Source organism: Podarcis vaucheri (genome assembly GCF_965113315.1).
Source record: "Podarcis vaucheri genome assembly, chromosome: 3".
Classification (NCBI taxonomy): Eukaryota; Metazoa; Chordata; class Lepidosauria; order Squamata; family Lacertidae; genus Podarcis; species Podarcis vaucheri.
This window is the reverse complement of record NC_138761.1, coordinates 70797376-70816966: the sequence shown is the minus strand read 5'-3', so window position 1 is coordinate 70816966 and position 19591 is coordinate 70797376. Positions and strand designations below refer to the sequence as shown.

The window sequence follows — 19591 nt, the reverse complement described above, 5'->3', positions numbered from 1 at the left end:
AATGCAGAATCAATTACTACTGGCAGCTGACACTTTATTAATTTTTTACACCCACAAACAAAGCAAATCCCCCTCAAAAAAAAAAAACCTCCTGTCAACTGCTGTCTGATAAATTGAATCACTAGAGAACATTAAAAAGTGAATAATTCAGAATAAATATTAAGCCTTATGTAGAAATGTTCCTGAATTGCCACCTCTTTCACCTTTATGACACTCAAAGACAGCTAATAACTGCTTTAGCATTGACTGTCGTTAGGTCAACACTGCCAATATGTATGGAACATTCAAGTATTTTTATCTCTCTCAAAGCCATAGACACCAGGAGGATGCTCTGGGGTGCGCTAATAATCCACTCTTAGGAATTTTGAGCGACTGTTGCTTTGCTGTCCCAGAATCCTCAATGTGTAATCCAATCCCTATAGTGCCTGTCAGAGACTCAGTTTGCAGTCTCCATCTTAGAACTGAGTCTAAAAGCTGGTCTTATGGCTGCAACATCTTATGGCTGCAACATCTTATGGCTGCAACATGTACTTTTTATGCATTTTCTATTTCTGGTCCTACCTCCCCACCCCACCCCACCCAGTGCTTTATGTAGCTTTCCACAATTGTGTGGACAGTTGGTTAGCCTTAATAAACATATTGGCCAACTGTCCGAGGCAGTCATATAAAAGGAGAAAGTAAGTTCAGTGGTTTTTACACTTTCATCTTACATGAAGAGCAGCAGTCATGACCCAACAAGCCACCAATCACTTATAAGTCTAACAGGAGCAAGATAACAAGCCCATCTGGTTCTACAATGTCTAAACAAGCCTAATTGCCACAGTACTGAAGGTCTCATCTCAGACCGTATCACGGAGGTCATTGCCACATGAAAGCTGCCGTTCAGCACTGACTGCTCTTTGACATGATATTTTCAGCTGTCAAGGCAACAAGGCATTTATATTAAGCCATACAGCAGGATGAATACACTGGCTCGGGAAGGCTCTTGCAACAAGCAGAAGAAATGTTGCTTACCCTGGATCAACAGTTGGTTTAAATGCCTTTTGAATTAAACTAAGTACTGTTTTCTTAAAGGATTAAAGAAACACAGAAGGATTATCAAAGCACATCCCTCCTAATAACTTCAATCCTGCGGTTCTAACATTTTCCTAAAATGAAAAAAAAGGCATTCTTTGTGCAAAACCAAGTCACTTGGTTATATGAACAGGGGACGAACCTATGAGTAATCTTGTTTAAATTAGTACATGAGGATCCCATGTAATGGCTTATAAATTGCACTTGTCAATCATTGGGTGCATATTCTTGAATACAAGTTTTAGGCTGTCTCTCCAAAATTTTGTTTTATCTGAAGCTGAACAAGTTTTCCTTTCAGTTTATCTTTGATTATTCATACTTCAGTTATTTGTACAGTATATATTTTGACTCCTTTCAGTTTTTATGTGCCTAATGCTGGGTCTGGGTGTGGTGTGGATTGAAGCTCGACTCGTGGTCTGTTGATGGATCTGTGACCAATTTCTGGTGGGCTACCTAGTGCATCCTGTTGATGAAGAGTCATGCCTAGAAGAGTTTCTGAGCATGCACTCTTGCTTTGTTAAATTAAAATACATTGGGCTGTGATTATCATCATGTATTGTTAGTTTATTATTCTACTCCATGCCTAACATAAAGGTGTTGGAGGAAAGTGATAATCTCACCTACCCTTTCTTTGCCCTTCCCACAATGGCCTCAGTTTTATTTGTATAATAATTCATTCTTCTTAAGGTTCTTTTGACCAATGAATGGAATAACATATCAAAGTATGCTCCCCTTTACTTTACTTTACTTTACTTTACTTATTTACTTACTTTATTTATGGAGTGGAGAAAAGATGGCTCCAAATCCCATTTAAACTTCCCTTTAATGTCAGCATAACAGCAAGTCGTACCTGTATGGCTCTTTTAATATAGCACTCATTCATGCTATGGAACTGGGGGACCTGATGCAGAAGTGTGGACCTCAAAATTCAACCAACAGCTCACCTCACTTAATTCACAGCAGTTTAGTTCACTTTGTGCTGGTGCCAGAAATTTGAACTTGGTATTTAGCTGGAGTGTCATCAAATTTTTAGTCTGATACTGCTCAGGTGTGGGGATTTTTGATGCTTTTATGCTGTTTTCATTCAATGTCCTTGAATGGATATGGTAAAATGTTGTTTTTGTTGCTGCTCAGATATCTCTCTCTCTCTCTCTCTCTCTCTCTCTCTCTCTCTCTCTCTCTCACACACACACACACACACACACACTATATATATATATTTGTCCTTTGTCACTTATTGCTTTTGTATTACCACTTCAAAGAATGTGAATACAGTCTTAGAAATAAATTCCACACACATGCTGCACTGTGTTCAGGGGCACTCACTCCTGTATAAGCTTGCATAGGATTGTAGCCTTGGTTCATCTTTGATGTGTTTTTTCACCATGCAGATTTCTCTTGATAGAAATCACATAACCTCTGTTGTGCACTTGTTTCCGAAGCAAGATTTTTTTGGGACATTGTGCATCCTCTTTCCTTTTGTGCCTTGATTACTTGTCACTTAACCACATCTATTTTTCTTCCACCACACTGTGTTTCTTGGCAAGAAATTCTAGATTTTTGCAAAGCCTCAGAACAATTTTTTGCAAAAGTCTAATAAGCAAATGTGCATTGTACTGACTTGCATAATTTATCTTTGGTACTGAGTTCTCATTTGACAAGTAAGTGTCCTATTTAAAAGTAAAAACTGCTTTGGAGAGGAAAGATTTCCTGAACACAGGCCATGTCTGCATTTTGCTTTCTGTAATCTTTCATATTGTATTGTTTAACTAGCATGCCTCTTACCAGCTTCTTTCTGTTTAGTTTTCAGGACTATATCTTCTGTCGTTCTTCACAATCCTTGTGGGGCTGGTGCTGTACTCCTCAACGTCCACATATGTTGCCCAAGACCCACGGGTGTACAAGCAGTTTCGAAACCCTTCGGGTCCTGTTGTAGACTTGCCAGCCTCTGGGCAGCTGGAACCGTCAGTAACATACACCAGCCTAGGCCAGGAAACGGAAGAAGAACCTCACGTCCGAGTCGCCTAATCTCAGGCCCTTGCCACCCTCAGTGGAGTTTGTATCTCCATTATCTCTGTATCATTCATAGAGAAAGGTATTTACCGGATGCAGTTACTCAGGTGGGCTGCAAGGTAGCAAATAGGGAAGGCTTATTAAAAGTACAAACTATATTGTTTCTATGTGTGTATAGCCAAGAGCAGTAACTCTCAGTCTTTTGTGTAGGGCAGTGCTTTTCAAGCTGGGGCTCCTCACATACTTATCAGGGCTCCTTAATGAAAAGTTCAGCAATGGTGGGCAACTTTCCTGCAGGAGGGCTTGCCTACTGCCAAGTTACCCTTGGGGTGTCCACAGCAGGTATGTTCAAGGGTGCACACTCAGGTCATGGGCAGCAACAGGGAGGTCTGATTGGCCTGGCCAGTGCCATACCTGAACTGAATATGCACCGTAGAACAACCTCCAAGAATGTGATGCAATGTGCTGGAGCTTCCTGGCAAGGGGTCCTTCAGCAGATGAGCTGATGTGAAAAGCAGGGTGGGGTAGGAATTCAAACCAGGGTGCAGGCTGCACTGCTCAAATTCTGGATTGCCTGCTGTGAACAGACCCTCTACCTCAGTTCTGCCAATGCTCCTGGTGTGCCCCCCTTTACCACCTCCCCACTCTTCCCCAAGGCAAAATACAGACGGACAAAAACTCTCCCTTGAGGAAGAAGGTGTGGCTAGGAGGTACCAGTGGCGGGTGTTCCCGTCAACATGCAGAGCACTTGACTACAAAATCCCAGGATCCCTAGCAGAAAGAGTTCCTCTGCACATCAGCTCCTCCCAAGGCTGGGCAGCAGTACTCACCAGGAATCCTGAGTGTTGTAAACAAGTCCCAGGTCTCTGGAAAGAAAAGGCCTTGTTCTGTGTATAAATGGGAACTCCCACCATTTTCCTACTTCCTTCCTTTCTTTCTCAGGGTGGGAGCAAGGGTTGCCTTGGGGGAGAGGTGTAGGTGACAGGTGCTCTGCAGGGCTTTGGGTGTTTGATTGGAACACTTGGGTGGGGGAAACCCTTAGCACTTTTAGGGTGAGTGGAAATGCAATGGCCCATCCCTAGTGAAAAGGGTCTGTAGTATTAGGGGTTATAAAAAGTGTTGGCTTTGGTAATTCGCAGCTAATGCAAGAAAGAAAGACTTGAGTCACTCGAAACAACATGTTCAGAATGCAAGATGAGATTCTGTAATGAACAAAGGGATCTTTCTGCACCTCTTGGAGGTTGCTTTGCCAGGGGTTATATAGTGTTTCAGCAAAGCCACAGTTGTACAGTAGGCCCACTTGCACGCAAACACCCGTCAGCTGTTCTCCAATGACCTTGGTTCTGTGCAGGAAAGGGCAGGTTAATCACAGCGCCTCTATACCCCAGTGCCGTTTTGTTCATTCAGCTGTCTTAGCTACCTGGTTGCCCGCTCTCTAAAGAATCATGTGTTCTGGGAAGCCAGGGGATGGACAACTATCAATATCCATCTCTATTCTAGGAATAGGTCAAAAACAAACATTTTTGCCCTTTTTAAAGAAGTACTTGCAATTGCGAAGTAGTGAGACGTTGACCTTTTTAAATTTTTTACAGTCGCCTTACTGGTAGCTGAGGTCCTCCATTCAGTGAGAAGGAAATTTTATTTCCTCTTCAGTGTCTTAATCTTGCAGACTAACAAAATGAAACAATCCCCATTTCTTACACTTTGAAAACTGAATCTGTCCTAAGAAAGTACCTTTTTCTATTTTTTTTATTATTTATTGTGGGTCTTCTGGCTAAGGGGAGGAAGAATGGGAGCACAGTTTTATGGACTTCTCTGCATTCAAGGTGAACACAAGGCCAGATGGAGGTGGCTCAGGCAGTGTTGCGAACTCTGCATGTTCCGAGGCCTTGCACTTCACTCCACATTTCTGATGGAGGCACCCTCGTGGAGACTATTCATATTTCTTCAAACTCTTGGTCTGCTGTTTGTGGATTTTTAAAATCCATTCACCTGGATTTAACTGGGACTTGGAATTAAATATTCTCAAGTTTTCAAGCTAAAAATATTTGTGTGCACCGCACCTTTGCCTGCATATCAAGTTGCTGATGCTAGAAGATGCCCGTGTGTTTGGAATCCCTGTGTGTGGCCCAAGCTACACAGTTTATACAAAGATACATAACCAAGTGAAAATGAACTAGTTATTTGAAAAGGGGGGGGGAGTAAATCAGGCTCAGACTATCTCAGTGTAATCATGGGAGCAGGAGTGGGGAAAGGAAGTACTTGATCAGTTCTCTGCCAGTTGTTTTCTGGTCAAATACATATTTGGCTCCATATACATAGGGTTGTATTCAACAGGGCACTACCACTAAGGTTCTAGCAGCATAAGGATTTTTCTTCCGTGGTGGAGCCTCCTCCCCTGTCCTCTCCCTGTATGTCCCTTAAATCTGTCCTGGAGGTTTCCCCCAACTTCAGAGCAGGTGGCATAAGACACACAGGAGCAGGAGGAGAGAGGGGGAAGCAGGACTCTTTGCAGTGGCTTCCACTAGTACAATGATTTAGTTTAACATGGTCCATATTTGCTTTTTTAAAGGCAATTGTTATTCCTTTCTCCCACAGTAGAATGGGAACTGCTGCTTCCCATGCCGCTCTGGTAATGTAGACACCCCAAAGTCACACAAGAGGAGTGGTTGGCATGCCAGTGTTGCACCAGCTCCCAGGATGGCACAGCTCTCAGTCCAGCACATGGTCTTTAGTCCTCCCAAAGGTTGCTGAAGTTGGACTGCTGTGTTTATAAAGGAAAAGGGCAGCAAGATCCTCAGTCGTCTTCAGACATGTGCAAAGTCAGAACAACCTCCTACCTTTCTGCATGAAGCCAAAACCGCTGCATATTTCATTTGGCTCACCTTGATTTGCGTGCTTGTTTTCGGCTGAAAACAAAAGAGTCATTGATTTATCTAGAGCTCTCTCTCTTTGAGAGACAGGAAAGGTAGCTGTGCCTGAGTAATAGGAAAGTGTTTCAAGAGATTTCCTTACAATGGAAGAGTCAAATAACTTCAGTTATAGCTTCGCCTCCTCACTGGTGACCGTGGGAAAATGCTATTTTACCTACCTCAAGGGAAGGAGAGTAAAGATATGAGACTTCAAAGTAATTGGATGTTTCCCAAATGAGCTGGGGAGTGCCAAGGAAACACTTTCTTAGATTCTTAGCAGGGTTTGCAGCGCATTTGACGCAAACCACGGCATTTCTGTATGTAGAAACCTTGTTGGCTGAAATCTCGTCTTCTGACAAGAATTGGCCTTTGGGGAATAGATTGGCATTTGGGGAGGGGTGTTATGGGCCTCAAAATATTATTCCTATAAGAAAACTAAAGAAGAAGAAAAAGTGTCACCTAGTCAATGAAAGAAGAAGGATTTCTGCTAAGGAAATGATTACTCAGGGATGCTTGTGTGCAGGAAGACCCTGTGTGCAACTAATGTTGCATTGAGAAAACTAGTGTGGCACATGGCATTGACCTGAAGGAATGCATTCATAACCTCAGTGAGAGATGGAGAGAGGAAGGTGTCCGCTCCCTTATCCTGTGTAGGAGTAATGTGATTCCATGGAGTAAAGTTTACTGGATACCTGCACACAGAAGAACCCACAGGGAGTGATGTCTGGATTAGGGCCATTGGCAGTGGGCAACAGTGCTGCAATCAGCCTTTGCCTACAGGTTCACTAGTGAATTTTTGCATGCATGAAAAATGCGGCAGTGTGAAAACAGGGCTGCTTCAGGCCAAACCAGTAAGTCAGAGGCATTTATATGACTAATTCCTTCTGTGGCAAAACCGGTAATTTCTGCCTTGCATCCACCAGCAGTCTTCTTCAATTTTACACACACACACCCCAAAAAAACCCCACACATGTGTTAAGTGGCAACATTCACTGCAGTGCCAAGGGTCCTCCAAGTTGTATTTTAAAGGACTGGCCTCCCATGTATAAAACAATTATACAAAATTAACTTTCCCATCATTTTCTTAGGACTGGGGTGTTTTAATAGGTGATCATTTGCACTCTTAGCATGAATATCTTTCCTGAGAGTCTACACAAGGCCTAGGCATTGCTTAAATATTGCTTATATCCTTAAGTTTGTGCTTTGTTTAAGCTTCAGTATTGGATACTTTCTTCTGTTCAAGCCAGTCTTTACAAATACAGGGTTCGATTCTGAACATACTTAGGTGCATCAAAGAACAGGGCTTGGATGCGTGCAGGTGTGTTCAGGTGTGGAGCCTTAATTGTTCTCTCAGGTTTCAAATCAGAAGTCTACTGGTGGCCATCACCATCTCCCCCCATTGCTTTTGCTACCTTTTATACCAATTAAATACCTTTCTCTGAATCTGTTGTCTCATGTTTGACATAACAATTTCTTGAAGAATTTATGTGTTTGTTTCCTGCTTAAACATTCATTTTGCTTCCTTGTATCTGAGGACTTTTATTTTTTAGTATTTATTTTGTAAGCCAAATGTTCTTGTAGATGGGTTTTCCCCCCATTTCATTTTTATGACACTAATTTGTAGATTTAAGTCTCAGTAGAAACAAACCATATGGAAGGCATCTATCAGTTCTCTGATGAGAATATTTACCAGAACTAGGCTCTGCAGTCTATAGATGGCTAGAAACTCACCACCTGAAGCTATTTTTCTAGGATAATTCAAATTATTCCACTGTATTGAGGGAAGTGGGAATATTCAGAAATGCACTGTTCAGTTAGCCAAACTGTGTTCTTGCACATGTCGCCGAAACATCATAACTTATGAAACTGCCTTATTCTGAGTCAGATCATTATACCGTTGAGCCCAATATTGACTTCTCTGGCAGCAACTCTCCAGGGTCTCAGGCAAAGTCCACCAGCCTTGCTGACCTCCTTTACTTGGAGTTGCTGTGCTTTGAACCCAGCACCTTCTGTGTGCAATTTATGTGTACTACTACTAAGCAATGAGCCTTTCCCAGTCGATACTGTCCAATACTAGAACAATATTTTTTTCCCTGTATCTGATTAAAGAACATTGGGGAGAAAAAAGGAAACACTGGTATAAATTTATAAGCATTATATAATTAAAAATGAGGCCCATCCCATCAGAGAAAGTTACTTTAAAAAAAATAGTTTCATTTCCTACCATTCCAAGAGTTGCAGTGGACACCAGCAAAGGTCTTTCTGTCCAGCAAGTAGCTACACCACCAGCTTAAAAACAATCACTTCACAAGTACTGTATAGGCCAATTCCTGGAATACAAGTCCTGTTGGTGCTGGATGGGTATTAGCAAGATACTGAATGAAAACTAGTGGACAGCTTGGCTTTTCTTCCATGCACAGACTTAAAGGACACAATCACCAACCACAGCAGACCAAGCAATTAACATTTTGCACCACTGTGTCAGATGAAGATGTTTCAATGTATAGTTTAGATATTGCTAACTTGTGCCATTAACATTTTTGACAAGTGTGTAGTATTTCCTCTCTTTTTTTCAAAAAAACAAAACAAAAACAACCAACCAATTTAGTATTCTTGAGCTAGCTATAAATACAAATTTTACCCCATGGGTAGGATTTTAATTGTTAAATGCCATAATAAAGCACACTAATTTTGACACTTACAAATGGAAGTAAGAACCAAAAAAACACAAAAGCGAAACAATGTCCAACAACAATGTTCAGAGAAGTTGAACAAATTCTCTTCTGTTTTGATATTTGCATGCTCCAACATGGACTGGCTGTGGCAATGTAATGCCTGTATAATGTTTTCAAATAAAGAAATACATCCTTTATGTAAGCCAAGTTTGTATTTGTTCTGAATCCGGTTCTGAATCCCTGAATCAATGGGACATGGCCCCCTTTTTCTTCTTCCTCCAAATCTGTCTGTTTTCTTCCTCTGGAGGTCGAGATGTTAATTCCTCATAGCTTTTCTGTTTCTCTGCCTTTCGTCTCATGTGTGCTTCTTTGGTAGCCCTCACGATATTTTCATATTTTTTAACCTCCCAGAGACTCAAGTGTTCGTAATATGCAATTAACCTAGGTGCAATGTGCATTCATGGCCATTAGGGGGAGCTGTTGGTTTTGCTGCGCAACACTTTGCGACAGGTTGACGTTCTGCCCACGCAGGAAATGCAGGAACAGGATGTGGGTCTCCTCTTTGTCTCCAAGCCTGGAGTTCAAGGCTCCCGGCAGCTGCTCTGGGGAATTGCTGCATGGAAGAACAAAGAAAACCGACCAAAACATTCTGCCATTTTGTTCATTAGCTGATATTTCCTGGGGTTACTGGAAAAGGTCATAATAATTTTGTATCTTCCTCAAAGGCCTATGTAGTTTTATTCAGCTTCAGTAATGGACTCCTCCCTCCACCCCCAGCTGGAACCTACCTATCTCAATCCAGGTAATTTGGAAACACTGGTTATCAGGCCAGTATTTGTGGGCTTCTTCATGAAAGCCATTGGGGGGAAACCGACTTACAGATTTTCCATATCTGTCCTGTGTAGCTTACAACAGGTGAAAGACAATATCATAAACTAAGGAATAATAGTGTGTTCCTATTGATATTTCATTTTTTGCCATTTTTGGAAATGCTAAAATACAACTGCCAAGTATATCCAGTTGAAGATGTGTGTGTTTTATTGGACTTTATTTTGGGGGGCAGGAAGGAGGTGGCTTTGAAATTTCTTACGTACAACTCTTTGTTTCATTGGTTTAAAATGGACAATGTAAAGCAAAGGCAGTTACAATGTCTGCTAAGGCAGAAAGTTTGAAAAACAACCACTTCAAATAATCTCTGATAAAAGGAATCAGCAGCAGGAGTTATTTCAGTTAATTTCATCCGTTTCTTTCCTGGTGAGAGGCAGGAATGCAAGTGAACATCCCCTTTGCAAAGCATTTAAAGTTAACTTTCCCTTTGGATCTGTTCTAAGCAACGCTGAGTGAGAGAGAATGCAGAAAACAACGGACCACTTGTATACGCATAAAAAAATCAACACATGCCAATACATTGGAGACACATTGCACATGCATTGCACAATTATCCCACATAAACTGTATCTCGCAGGATCTTGCTGTGAATGCATATTGAAAGGGAAAATGAACAACGGAATCCTATGTTGCTTGGTAGAACAAAATAGGTGAACCTATTTCTGTTTGATACTGGCAAATGCTGAAGACACACCATTTTACTCTGCCACCTGAGATGTGTGTTTTCAAGGCAAAGCCTTTTCATGTAATTGCAATCTGTTTTAACTGTTTTTAATTTTTAATTGTTGCAACTCACCCTGGGATCTGCTGGTAAAGGGCAAATAATTATTATTAATTCCTGGACTGTAGTTTGTTTGTAACAGAGTTAAAATTCCCAGTTCTGTTTAAAAACTTCAGTTTCCAGGATTCTTTGGGGGAAGTCCTGATAATTAAAGGGGGATAAGAGTATTTTAAATGTATGGTTTGGATGATCACCTGTTAGTTATGGGTTGTATCCAAAAGTGTCACTCAGTTGATGGTAAGGCAACAAAATGGAGAAGTAAATAATTCCCCCCACCCCCCATAGAAGATTGGAGACTCAGGGTTTCAATCGGAGAAATTTTCCTGTCTTTATAGCACTGATAATATTCTCCTGCCACTTTCAGCTAGAATTTACCTGATTGCCTTTGTCAGCCTAAATATAAAGGTTCCCTGGAAGTAATCTATAAATGTATCTTTTCTCAGAATAATTTGTACATAAATAGTATCAGGCAGAAGAATGCTGGCATCTTTTTGTCTGCTCTTTGAAAAATCAAAATGGTTCAGTTGTTACATATTTTAATCACACTCGCAACCCTGGGCAGTGCTTGAATGATTGAAGCCCACCTCCAAAATTAGCAGTAGCTGAGAAGAGTCATGCCTCACTTAGTCACATTTTGGGTGCATTCGGATTATAGTATGAGTTTTCCTGGTTATAATGGTAGCTACATGTTTATCCTAGATTCTAACGTTCTTTTTATACTACGTTAACTGGTACATTAGGGAACTGTGTCCCTTTTTAATTGATAGACCATCACGTTGCACTAAATTTTAAGTGGCGAGAAAGAACTGTATGCTGGATTACTACCTCAAAGTGTGTCATCTGACAGCTCAAAATTCTCATGATTTCCCCAGTTAACCAGGTTGCAAACTGACTTTTTCTGGATGCAAAGAACACAGAAGTGAACACTAAACTTCTGCTAGATGCGGCTAGTTTTCCAGAAGTGGCTTTTCCATTGTGTGAAAGATCCCATGAAACAAGGAAATGTATCAGGTAAGGAAACATAAGGAAAACTGAATAAAGTGCTCTCTGAATGCAAAGGATTCTGAGGGCCCAAAACAGTTCAGCCCCCATGAGCTGGTGCCCCTGCTTGACCCAAGAAAACTCGTAGGTCATTGGAGCCCTACGTTGGCTGAAATGCACCACATTTCAGCATATGGTTTATCCAGCTGAGCTACTTGGGTATGGGCAGCAGAAATAGATCTGGATCTACTGGTAGAGATCTAGGTGACTTGCAGTTGATTTACAATTATTTCTAACTCCCAGCTGTTTAACAATAGCAGCAATGACCCCCCCCCACCAATTATACTGCTAAAATCAATAAAGCCTGTAATAACCAAATGTGGATTTATGTCTGGAATGACTGTGAGCTCAGTTCCACTCAGGTACTTGGAACAAATTATTGGGCTTACCGGTAGCTGCTTGGAAACACCATGTTATTTGATTCTAAGTGTCTTCTCTAGGTGAATCTTGGGGTTCTAGTGTAAAATAAAGTTGATTCCACAAGCCTGAGGCCTGCCCATCCAATATACACTATGTCCCTTTGGTGATTGGCCCTCCTTAATGCACCCTTTAGCATCAAAAACACTGTGTTGGTAAGGAACAAAGTCAATCTTATTCAAATGCCTTCCCCAAAAGTAGGACTATCCATCATATGCGTAACTGCACAATTCCCAGTTATTCCACACCATATAAACTACAGTGCACCACCAGCAGAGAGCTAATCCTGCAGAGCTAATGGTTCCTGGTGACTTGTTACTTTTCAGGAAGAAGAAGCTGATGAAATTCTTCAGTCCTTTCCCCACCCTTCATTCATGGGTGGGTGGGAGCAAAACAGAAGTGTTTGTTAGAGATCAGTTGTTTCTGCTCAAACTGTTGCAAGAAATGGAGGTGGATCATAAGTGTCTAGTGAGTTTCCCTGAGTGATATGATAATGATTTAGTTTCCTATGACAAATGTGCAGGGAACAGAATCACACTCATGCTAGGCTGAGGAGCTGAGATTTACAGGTGTGGAATGCTAGCAAATCTCATCTGTGGCAGTGGATCAGTTCCTAATGGGCTTTGCTTGATTAACTCAGCCCCGCTGCTCCTCCGAAGACCACACGGGCCTGGCTCCTTGTCAATTTCCCCATCCAACTAGCAATCAAATTTGCATGCTCTTTAAAATACCCTTTTCCCAAATGAAATTATCATGGGGATGGAAAGTTGAGACTAAACACGAGAATAATCAAAAGTGCCTTATTATGTGGCACGTGGTTAGCTTTTGTTTCAATTCTCTAATGTAGCTTTTGGCATTAAATACATTTTTAGAAGCTGAAATAGGTCACACATGCGCTGACTGGTGCTGTATCTGTTTTATGTCTCAGAGTCCTGACTTTCGCCTACATTACTTAAAAAGCAACGGGAGAAAAAAGAAAAGACAATTTATGAAAGGGGTGACAGCTTGATTCTATTAAAGGTAGTCAGATTCTTATTAGCTGCACTTTCCCTTATGTCAATATTCCTATTCAATTAAAGGAAAAGCTTTCAAGGGAGAAATCCCCCTGTACCACCCCCCACCCCCATGCACATTTACTGCAAAAATCAGTGCCACTTTCTTCAATGGGGTTTTAATCATGTTGAGAGTATATTGACTAGTTGGATTCCAACTCCCATCACCTCCCGGCCAATTTGTGTGTCACAAGGGCATTACTGCAAGGCAGTCCTGGAGAATGGCAGCCTGAAGTTGTGTTGATAGAGTAACTCTGGTGAGATGGCTGCAACTCAGATTCAAGCCCAGCAACACTCCTTTATGTTTTCATAATTTCAAGTCTAGACTGCTGCAACACACTCTGTGAGGGACTGTCCTTTATGATGATTCAAAAGCAAAAAGGGTTGCTGGTGTTCTGTTAAGTGTAGGTGACCATGATCACCCTACTAAGTGTTTGTTCAACAGAACTAGCTTTCCAGAAACAATGTGCTGATTTTGATTTTTTGCCTAAAGAGCCACAGAAGGTTTGTGCATCACATATTCAAGAAATGTGAGTTGCAGTTTGCTGAGCTACATTTTCATTTGTCCCTTGCATCTGAGAAAAGAGAGCATTTTAAGCTATTGTGGCAAATAACTACTGAAAAACCTAACCTGATTTTTATTTTATTTTTTAAAATGATATTAATTGGGAATTTAAAGTTACATAAAAAAAGAAAAATAAAAAGCAAGAAAAAAGAGATTAAACAATACAAATCAATAAAAGGAGAATAAAAAGTACAAAACATACAATACACTAAAATCAAAAACAAGAGCAAAAGAATAAATTTTAAAACAAATCCAATATTCCCATATCCTTATCTTCATTAACTTGTTTCATCGACCTCCTCACACCTCCCTTTTTTGTATTCTAATTATTAATTATCTCAGCAAATCCTTTCCATCTTTCACTGTATTCTGTCCTTTAGTTGTCTTAATTTATTTTAGCCTTATCTTACCATAAAAAAACCTTAGAACTTAAAAACTTATTTATACATAACTCCTTATAACATTTCTACTAAAACCTAATAGTTTCATTCCAAGATTTTCCTAACAGTCATTAATTTTGCAATATTTTTCTAAATGAATTTTTAAGCTTTCTGCCACCGTCTCTTCTTCCTGGTCTCGGGTTCTGTCAGTCCTTTCTGTCTGTTCCATCTAGTCCATCAACCTGGTGATCTTATGTCCGAGGCTCTTAACTCTTTTCCATGTCCCTTCTGCAGATCTTCTTCATAATTGTACCTGCACTTTACTTTGTCTTCTGCTGGTCTTGTACTTAATTTCCTTCCTTTGTCTCTGAGGAGTAGATCTCGGGGGAACAACCTAAGAATGTCTTTATCCCTTTTCAACCGGTCAACCCGTTCTCCATGGTTAGCACTAAAATCCGAAAAATATTCCAAACCATACTTCAATGTCCCTCCAAATTTGAGGGCCTCGACCACTCCCAATCTCCTCCTGGCCCGAAACCAAATCCCAAAAGTCAGGACATCCCTGCATAGGAGGATGTGACCAACTTGCCATCTCCAGTCCCGACAGGACTCCGTCTCTCCAAGTCTGACTCACTCCAGATTCAGTCACCAGAAACAACAGCTTATGTTCTTGCAAGGCCGCATCTCTCTCAACTTGTATTACTTGAGGTTCAACAACAACCTCCTCCTTTGTCTTCTCCGCCGCTTGCCCTGTCAGGGCAGATTCCTGGGTTAATTCTTGAGCAGGTTCTATATCAGTGTTCACTGTTTGACCGAAATTATCAATTGCAGTAGTCATCAAATCCATCTTCGCATGAAGCTGCTTCAACAAAGCACTTGTCCTGCACAAAGCAGACACTAAGGCTTCCTGTGTCAACATTCTTGTCCAAGGTCAATGTCTGTTTCTCACGATCCTTAATCTCTACAGCCGTAGAGTTCCCCAGGTCTACTCCAACAACAGTTCAAAAGCTCCCTCTAGAGGAAACAATTTCTGTTTGTATCCATCCTTTTACAAGCAGATCCAGCAACAAAATTGCTTTCGTTTTTCAAATCTTTGTTCCTTTTTAGTGCAAAAGGAAACATTGGAGTCAGTGTGTTTCTCTTATTTGACTATCTGTCAACATACGTTATTATTCACAGTCAATGAACTTTCCCAAAATGTCTATCTTTGACAGCCCGTTCCCAGGTTCAAGACGATAGAAATTTATCTTTCTTTACTCCCTCTCCTGCAGGATTGAACAATTTAAGATTTCCCCCCTCTTCTCCTGCTTCCAAGGGTTTTTTTGTAGTTTTAATCGATGGAAATTTAGTCCTTTACAGATTACATTCCAGACTTTAGCTTGCGATGTCTTTGCTTCAAGCTATTTACAAAAGCGGAAGGCGGATTTCCTGTTTAGACCTTCCCGCTCTGGTGCCAAATTACGAAGTTTAATAATCCAATTTTCCGTTCTACTCACGGGTACTTGTTTAGGGTCCAATTGTCCACAGGAAAAAAGTCAGCGCTCTCCGACAACAGCAATGCGGCTTCACTCCATGAAAAGAGCAATCGCTTCGCCGCTCACCCCACATCGCTCCGGATCCCCGTAGCCGGGTTTCCCTGCGAGTAGGGGAGGCACAAAAGATACCAGCCGAATCCCAGGTCCACAGGTTTCTCCCGCCTGTGGTTTTGATGGGTCTCCACCTCGTTGTGGCAGTCCAGACCCTGATTTTCACGGAGCAGATTCCTCCAGATCAGAGGAAATCCACCATTGCCGGTGGCGCTAACCCAGAAGTTCTCAACCTAACCTGATTTTTAAAAGCCATCTAAACAAATGTTGATCCCCATATCTTTTAGCAGTGAATTCCACAAGTTAATCCTTGTGTTGTACAAACTTATTTTCTTTTGCCTGCTTTGAATCTAATGCCACTCAGTGGTACTAAGTTCTGTTATGAGTGAGCAAAAATATATCCTCTATCCAGATTTTCATTTCTCTCTTCAAAACAATTTCTCCCATCAACTAAAAATCTTGTTCATTGAGAAGTGTCCCATCTTCTAGGATTGTTTTAGTTTTCCCTTTATTGTATGTTTTCCAGCACATAATATTCTAAATGTGTCTGCACCAAGGATTTACATAATGACATTATGATATTATGACATCTTATCTTTAACTCCTTTCCTGAAAATTACTAACATTGAATGGGCCCTTTGTACTGCTGCAATCTGTTGAGTTGATCTCTTCAGTGAATTTTCCACAAGGAGTCCAAATCCCTGTCACACGCAGTATAGACTTCATCGATATATGTGTTATATATAATTTTGTCCCAATGTGCATCATTTTTGCCCTGCACATTAAGACTCAGCCTGCTTCGGATTACACCAACCTGAACCTATTGGTTGCCATTTGTAAATGTAGCTGCATCACTACTTGAATGTTTATGAGTGCAGTAGATGACAATGTAGAGTGTAGATCTTTCCTCCTTTCTCCCTATTGTGTAAACAGTTTGGACTGGTTTTATTTACTGCTAGTAGTTTTATGCAGGTCGTACTTTTCATTTGGCCTTCTCTAGAATGTCTAATGATAGAATTAAGCAGACACACATCATTGCATATCACATCTCAAATATTCTTTCGGCTTTTTTACAGCCCAATAAAATCACAATTAGGCAATACAGTTAATTATACCGGTTACATCTCAGTGCTCAAACTGTATTTCTGAGGATAGTCTCGTGACTTCTTTAGGGTTTGAGAATCACTAATTGTTTGTAGGAATGCAGGTTCAACTTAAAATTGAGAACCTGTTTTGCAGATGACAAGCTCAGAGCAAGCACTTCCTCCTCCTCCTGAAAGGTAGCCAAGAAAAATTGTCAGGGCTGCTGGCCCTCTGCAGTTTATGATTCTAAGGACCCGTATCATATGGTAACCATTTTCAGTGACTGACTGGAAGCTGACATATTAATGTTAATGGAATCTTCTTTGCATTAGATGGATGTGATGTGAGCATCAACTGTTTGTAGACAATTCCATCACAGAGTTTGTCTTTCCAAGAACTCAAAAACAGGGCTGTTGGTCTTCCTTTTTTCCAACTTGATAGTAACATATTCTTAACCTATTATAGATGTCTCATTTTTAGACTTTTATTGATTGAACCAAAAAAAATTCCAAGATTCTACCCCTCCCCCGGTTTTGGCCACTAAAATCTAATGATATCCACTGTCTCAATCCCTTCCTCTACAAATTTCCATTTTGGGTTTCATTTCTTAAGATCAAGATGGTGCAGTCTGATGGAATTCTGGAGCCTGATTTTAACACTCAATATATATTGATTCTGTAAATGCAACTTTTTTAACAGATGGAGCTTTTCTTGCCATAGAATCAGCTCAAACTTTCTGCAATTATTTTCTGTCTTAAAAAAATAAGGGTTTTCCTCCCCCACACAATATTTTGTATGCGATGAATACATAATGAAAATGCATTTTCATTTTGTCAATTCTTCTTGTCTCTGTGAGAAGTTATAATTGCATCCATAGAAGTTCAACAAAAGACCATTTAATTGTTTAAGGAAACCGATTTGCATCACAAATGTTCTCTCCCCCTGTGGATTACATATCTGAGTAGGGCTGTGTGTTTCATTTTTCTAATGGTGAGTACATTAGCCCATGTCCTTCAGTGAAAACGTAGATTGCCAACAAATGTAGGACTTAGTTTTTCATTTGAGATTATTCAAGCAGAGGCTTTATCTCTTAAGAAGCTTGTGAATAGAATGATTGGTTGCCCAGTGGCCATTGCTGATTTTAGTGGAAATTCAGATGAAGGCTTAAATATGTCTCAAGTCTTTTAATAAAATTAATAGCGAGAGCCACTCTGAATGTCATTGTTGAACTAACATAGCAAGCAAACAGAAAACGATTAAACTGGATTTTTAAATGTCATTTCTCACAACTGTTTTCAAAACCTTAATCCGTTGTGTTACATTCTGGGCTTTTCTCGTTGTAACTGAAAATACAGCTCAACCTCTTTGAATGCAAAGTTTAAAATGTAGGAGTAATGGTGTTAATGCAGCAGATGGAAGTAAATGGGAGATTGCTTTCTGGCTTTTTGTTGCTAGGTTGAGGCATCTGTTGGCATGATAATGCAAATCTGACCTGTCAAAATTTTGGAAATCCTACTATTCTATTTTTATAGAAATGGGACAGTAATTTTGGGCAGGGATCAGTGCAAAGAAGCACGGAGTTGTCTCCCGTGTTGCACAAGTGAAATTCTGCTTGTGCAAGGGGGCTTCCCTTCTGCACCCCAACCCCCTGAAGCAGATTTTGTGGGTGCAGGAGGGGGGTTGCACAAGTGGAAGTGGCAACATTGGAAACAAGCCACTGCATGGAAACGAACAGTAATGCAATGCCATTTCTTTCAAAACGGACATAAGCCCTATTAGAGCATTCCCCATGAAGTCTTGAAGGAAAAGAATGAGGCTTGTTGGCCTTACCCCGAGTGTCATGCCCCTGCTAGTGTTGCTGTTCCACTGCCCATGCATTGGGGGAAGGTCTGAAGATAAAGTGTTTGATTTATGAATATAGGCTCTGTTTAGAACACGGATGGTGTGTGGATCTAAATCACGAGGAAAGTCTAGACTTCCTTAAAACTCTAGTTTAATAGAGCCCCGCCCCACACCGTCCCAGCCTTGGGTGTTGATGAATTATAGAATGATTGTGCCAATATGGCATCATCAGCTCATTGGGCTGGTTATGTGCCAGAGTCTTGTGACTTGCTTGCTGGGATACCATGCCAAGTGTGCAACTGTTCTGCTTTTACAAGATCAGTAAGGATAGCTAAGCTATGAGGGGAGGGGAGGGATAGTGCCTGGAAACCTCTGCTCAGCTGGAAGAGCTGGGGGTGGGTGGGAATTACTCATAAGAAGCAAAGCCAGATCTCTCCATCAGGTGGAAGTGAGCTGGTAAGGGCTGACCCAAAGCGTTTTTGTGTGGCTGATGTTAAGGACAAGATGGCACCGACTCCCATTCCATGTATCGAAGTCAACCAGACGGGCAGTCGAATCTTCAATGCCAAGAGTGGCGGACTAGTTTAAGGTGTTTAGGGCAGGACATGCAGCGCACACCATCGTTTCTCTGGCACCTGACTACCAGTCCACACACACACCCCAGCAGCCACACTGCCTGAAGCAGCTGCCTCACACTTCCTAATGGAATGACCGCCCCCGTCTCCACAGGTGCAGCGGAATGAAGTAGGCACTCAAGGCAATAGAATTTTATTTTGTTTGTTACCCCCATCCTTCCTCTTAAAGGGGCCCATGTTGGTGTAGATATATTCCAGCATCAATAACAGAACAAAGCATTAAAAACCTTTGTATTTTAAAAACCTGCTACCCTGAGCTTTGGGAGAAAGAGCGGGATAGAAATGGAATAATTTTTAAATTTTATTTAATGGCTGCTAAAGCTGGTGTTTTCCAGTAACTGTACAGATTTTGGCACCAGACCCTCCTGAGTCAAGCTACTTCTTAAGAGAGAGGGAAGGCATTACAGGAGGGGAGAGGCTTGTAGACAAATGATAGTTTTCTCAGAAAGCCTAAAGTACTGTGATAGGAGCGTCATCACTTGTGCTGTTGCACATTCCTTTCTAGATGTATATAAGGGGAGGGTTTTTTGTTTCTTTTTTAATTTTGTTATTAAGTTCTTTGCAGTTGATTGATTTCATTATTTATTCAGAACTAGTTCATTCATTTTAATAATTCCCTTTCTTTTTCATATCCCATTGCCTTCAGA

The 19591-nt window shown here is 41.0% G+C and overlaps 2 protein-coding genes across 3 annotated transcripts in view; both read left to right on the top strand.

Annotated features, from left to right (window-relative positions):
• The window catches only part of SLC35F1 (solute carrier family 35 member F1), a 209418-nt gene extending 200542 nt beyond the window's left edge, over nucleotides 1–8876 (top strand). Inside the window, exon 8 of the mRNA XM_082216156.1 lies at nucleotides 2878–8876. Within this exon, the coding sequence (XP_082072282.1) occupies nucleotides 2878–3102 (225 nt within the window). The 3' untranslated portion in view covers nucleotides 3103–8876. The remainder of the gene's footprint in view (nucleotides 1–2877) is intronic.
• Nucleotides 8877–8943: 67 nt separating this feature from the next.
• The window catches only part of LOC309528592 (uncharacterized protein), a 40554-nt gene continuing 29906 nt past the window's right edge, over nucleotides 8944–19591 (top strand). For both annotated transcript variants that reach the window (XM_082216195.1, XM_082216196.1), the window contains exons 1-2: nucleotides 8944–9476; nucleotides 11216–11354. In XM_082216195.1, coding sequence (XP_082072321.1) covers nucleotides 11346–11354 — 9 coding nt within the window. In that variant the 5' untranslated portion in view covers nucleotides 8944–9476; nucleotides 11216–11345. The remainder of the gene's footprint in view (nucleotides 9477–11215; nucleotides 11355–19591) is intronic.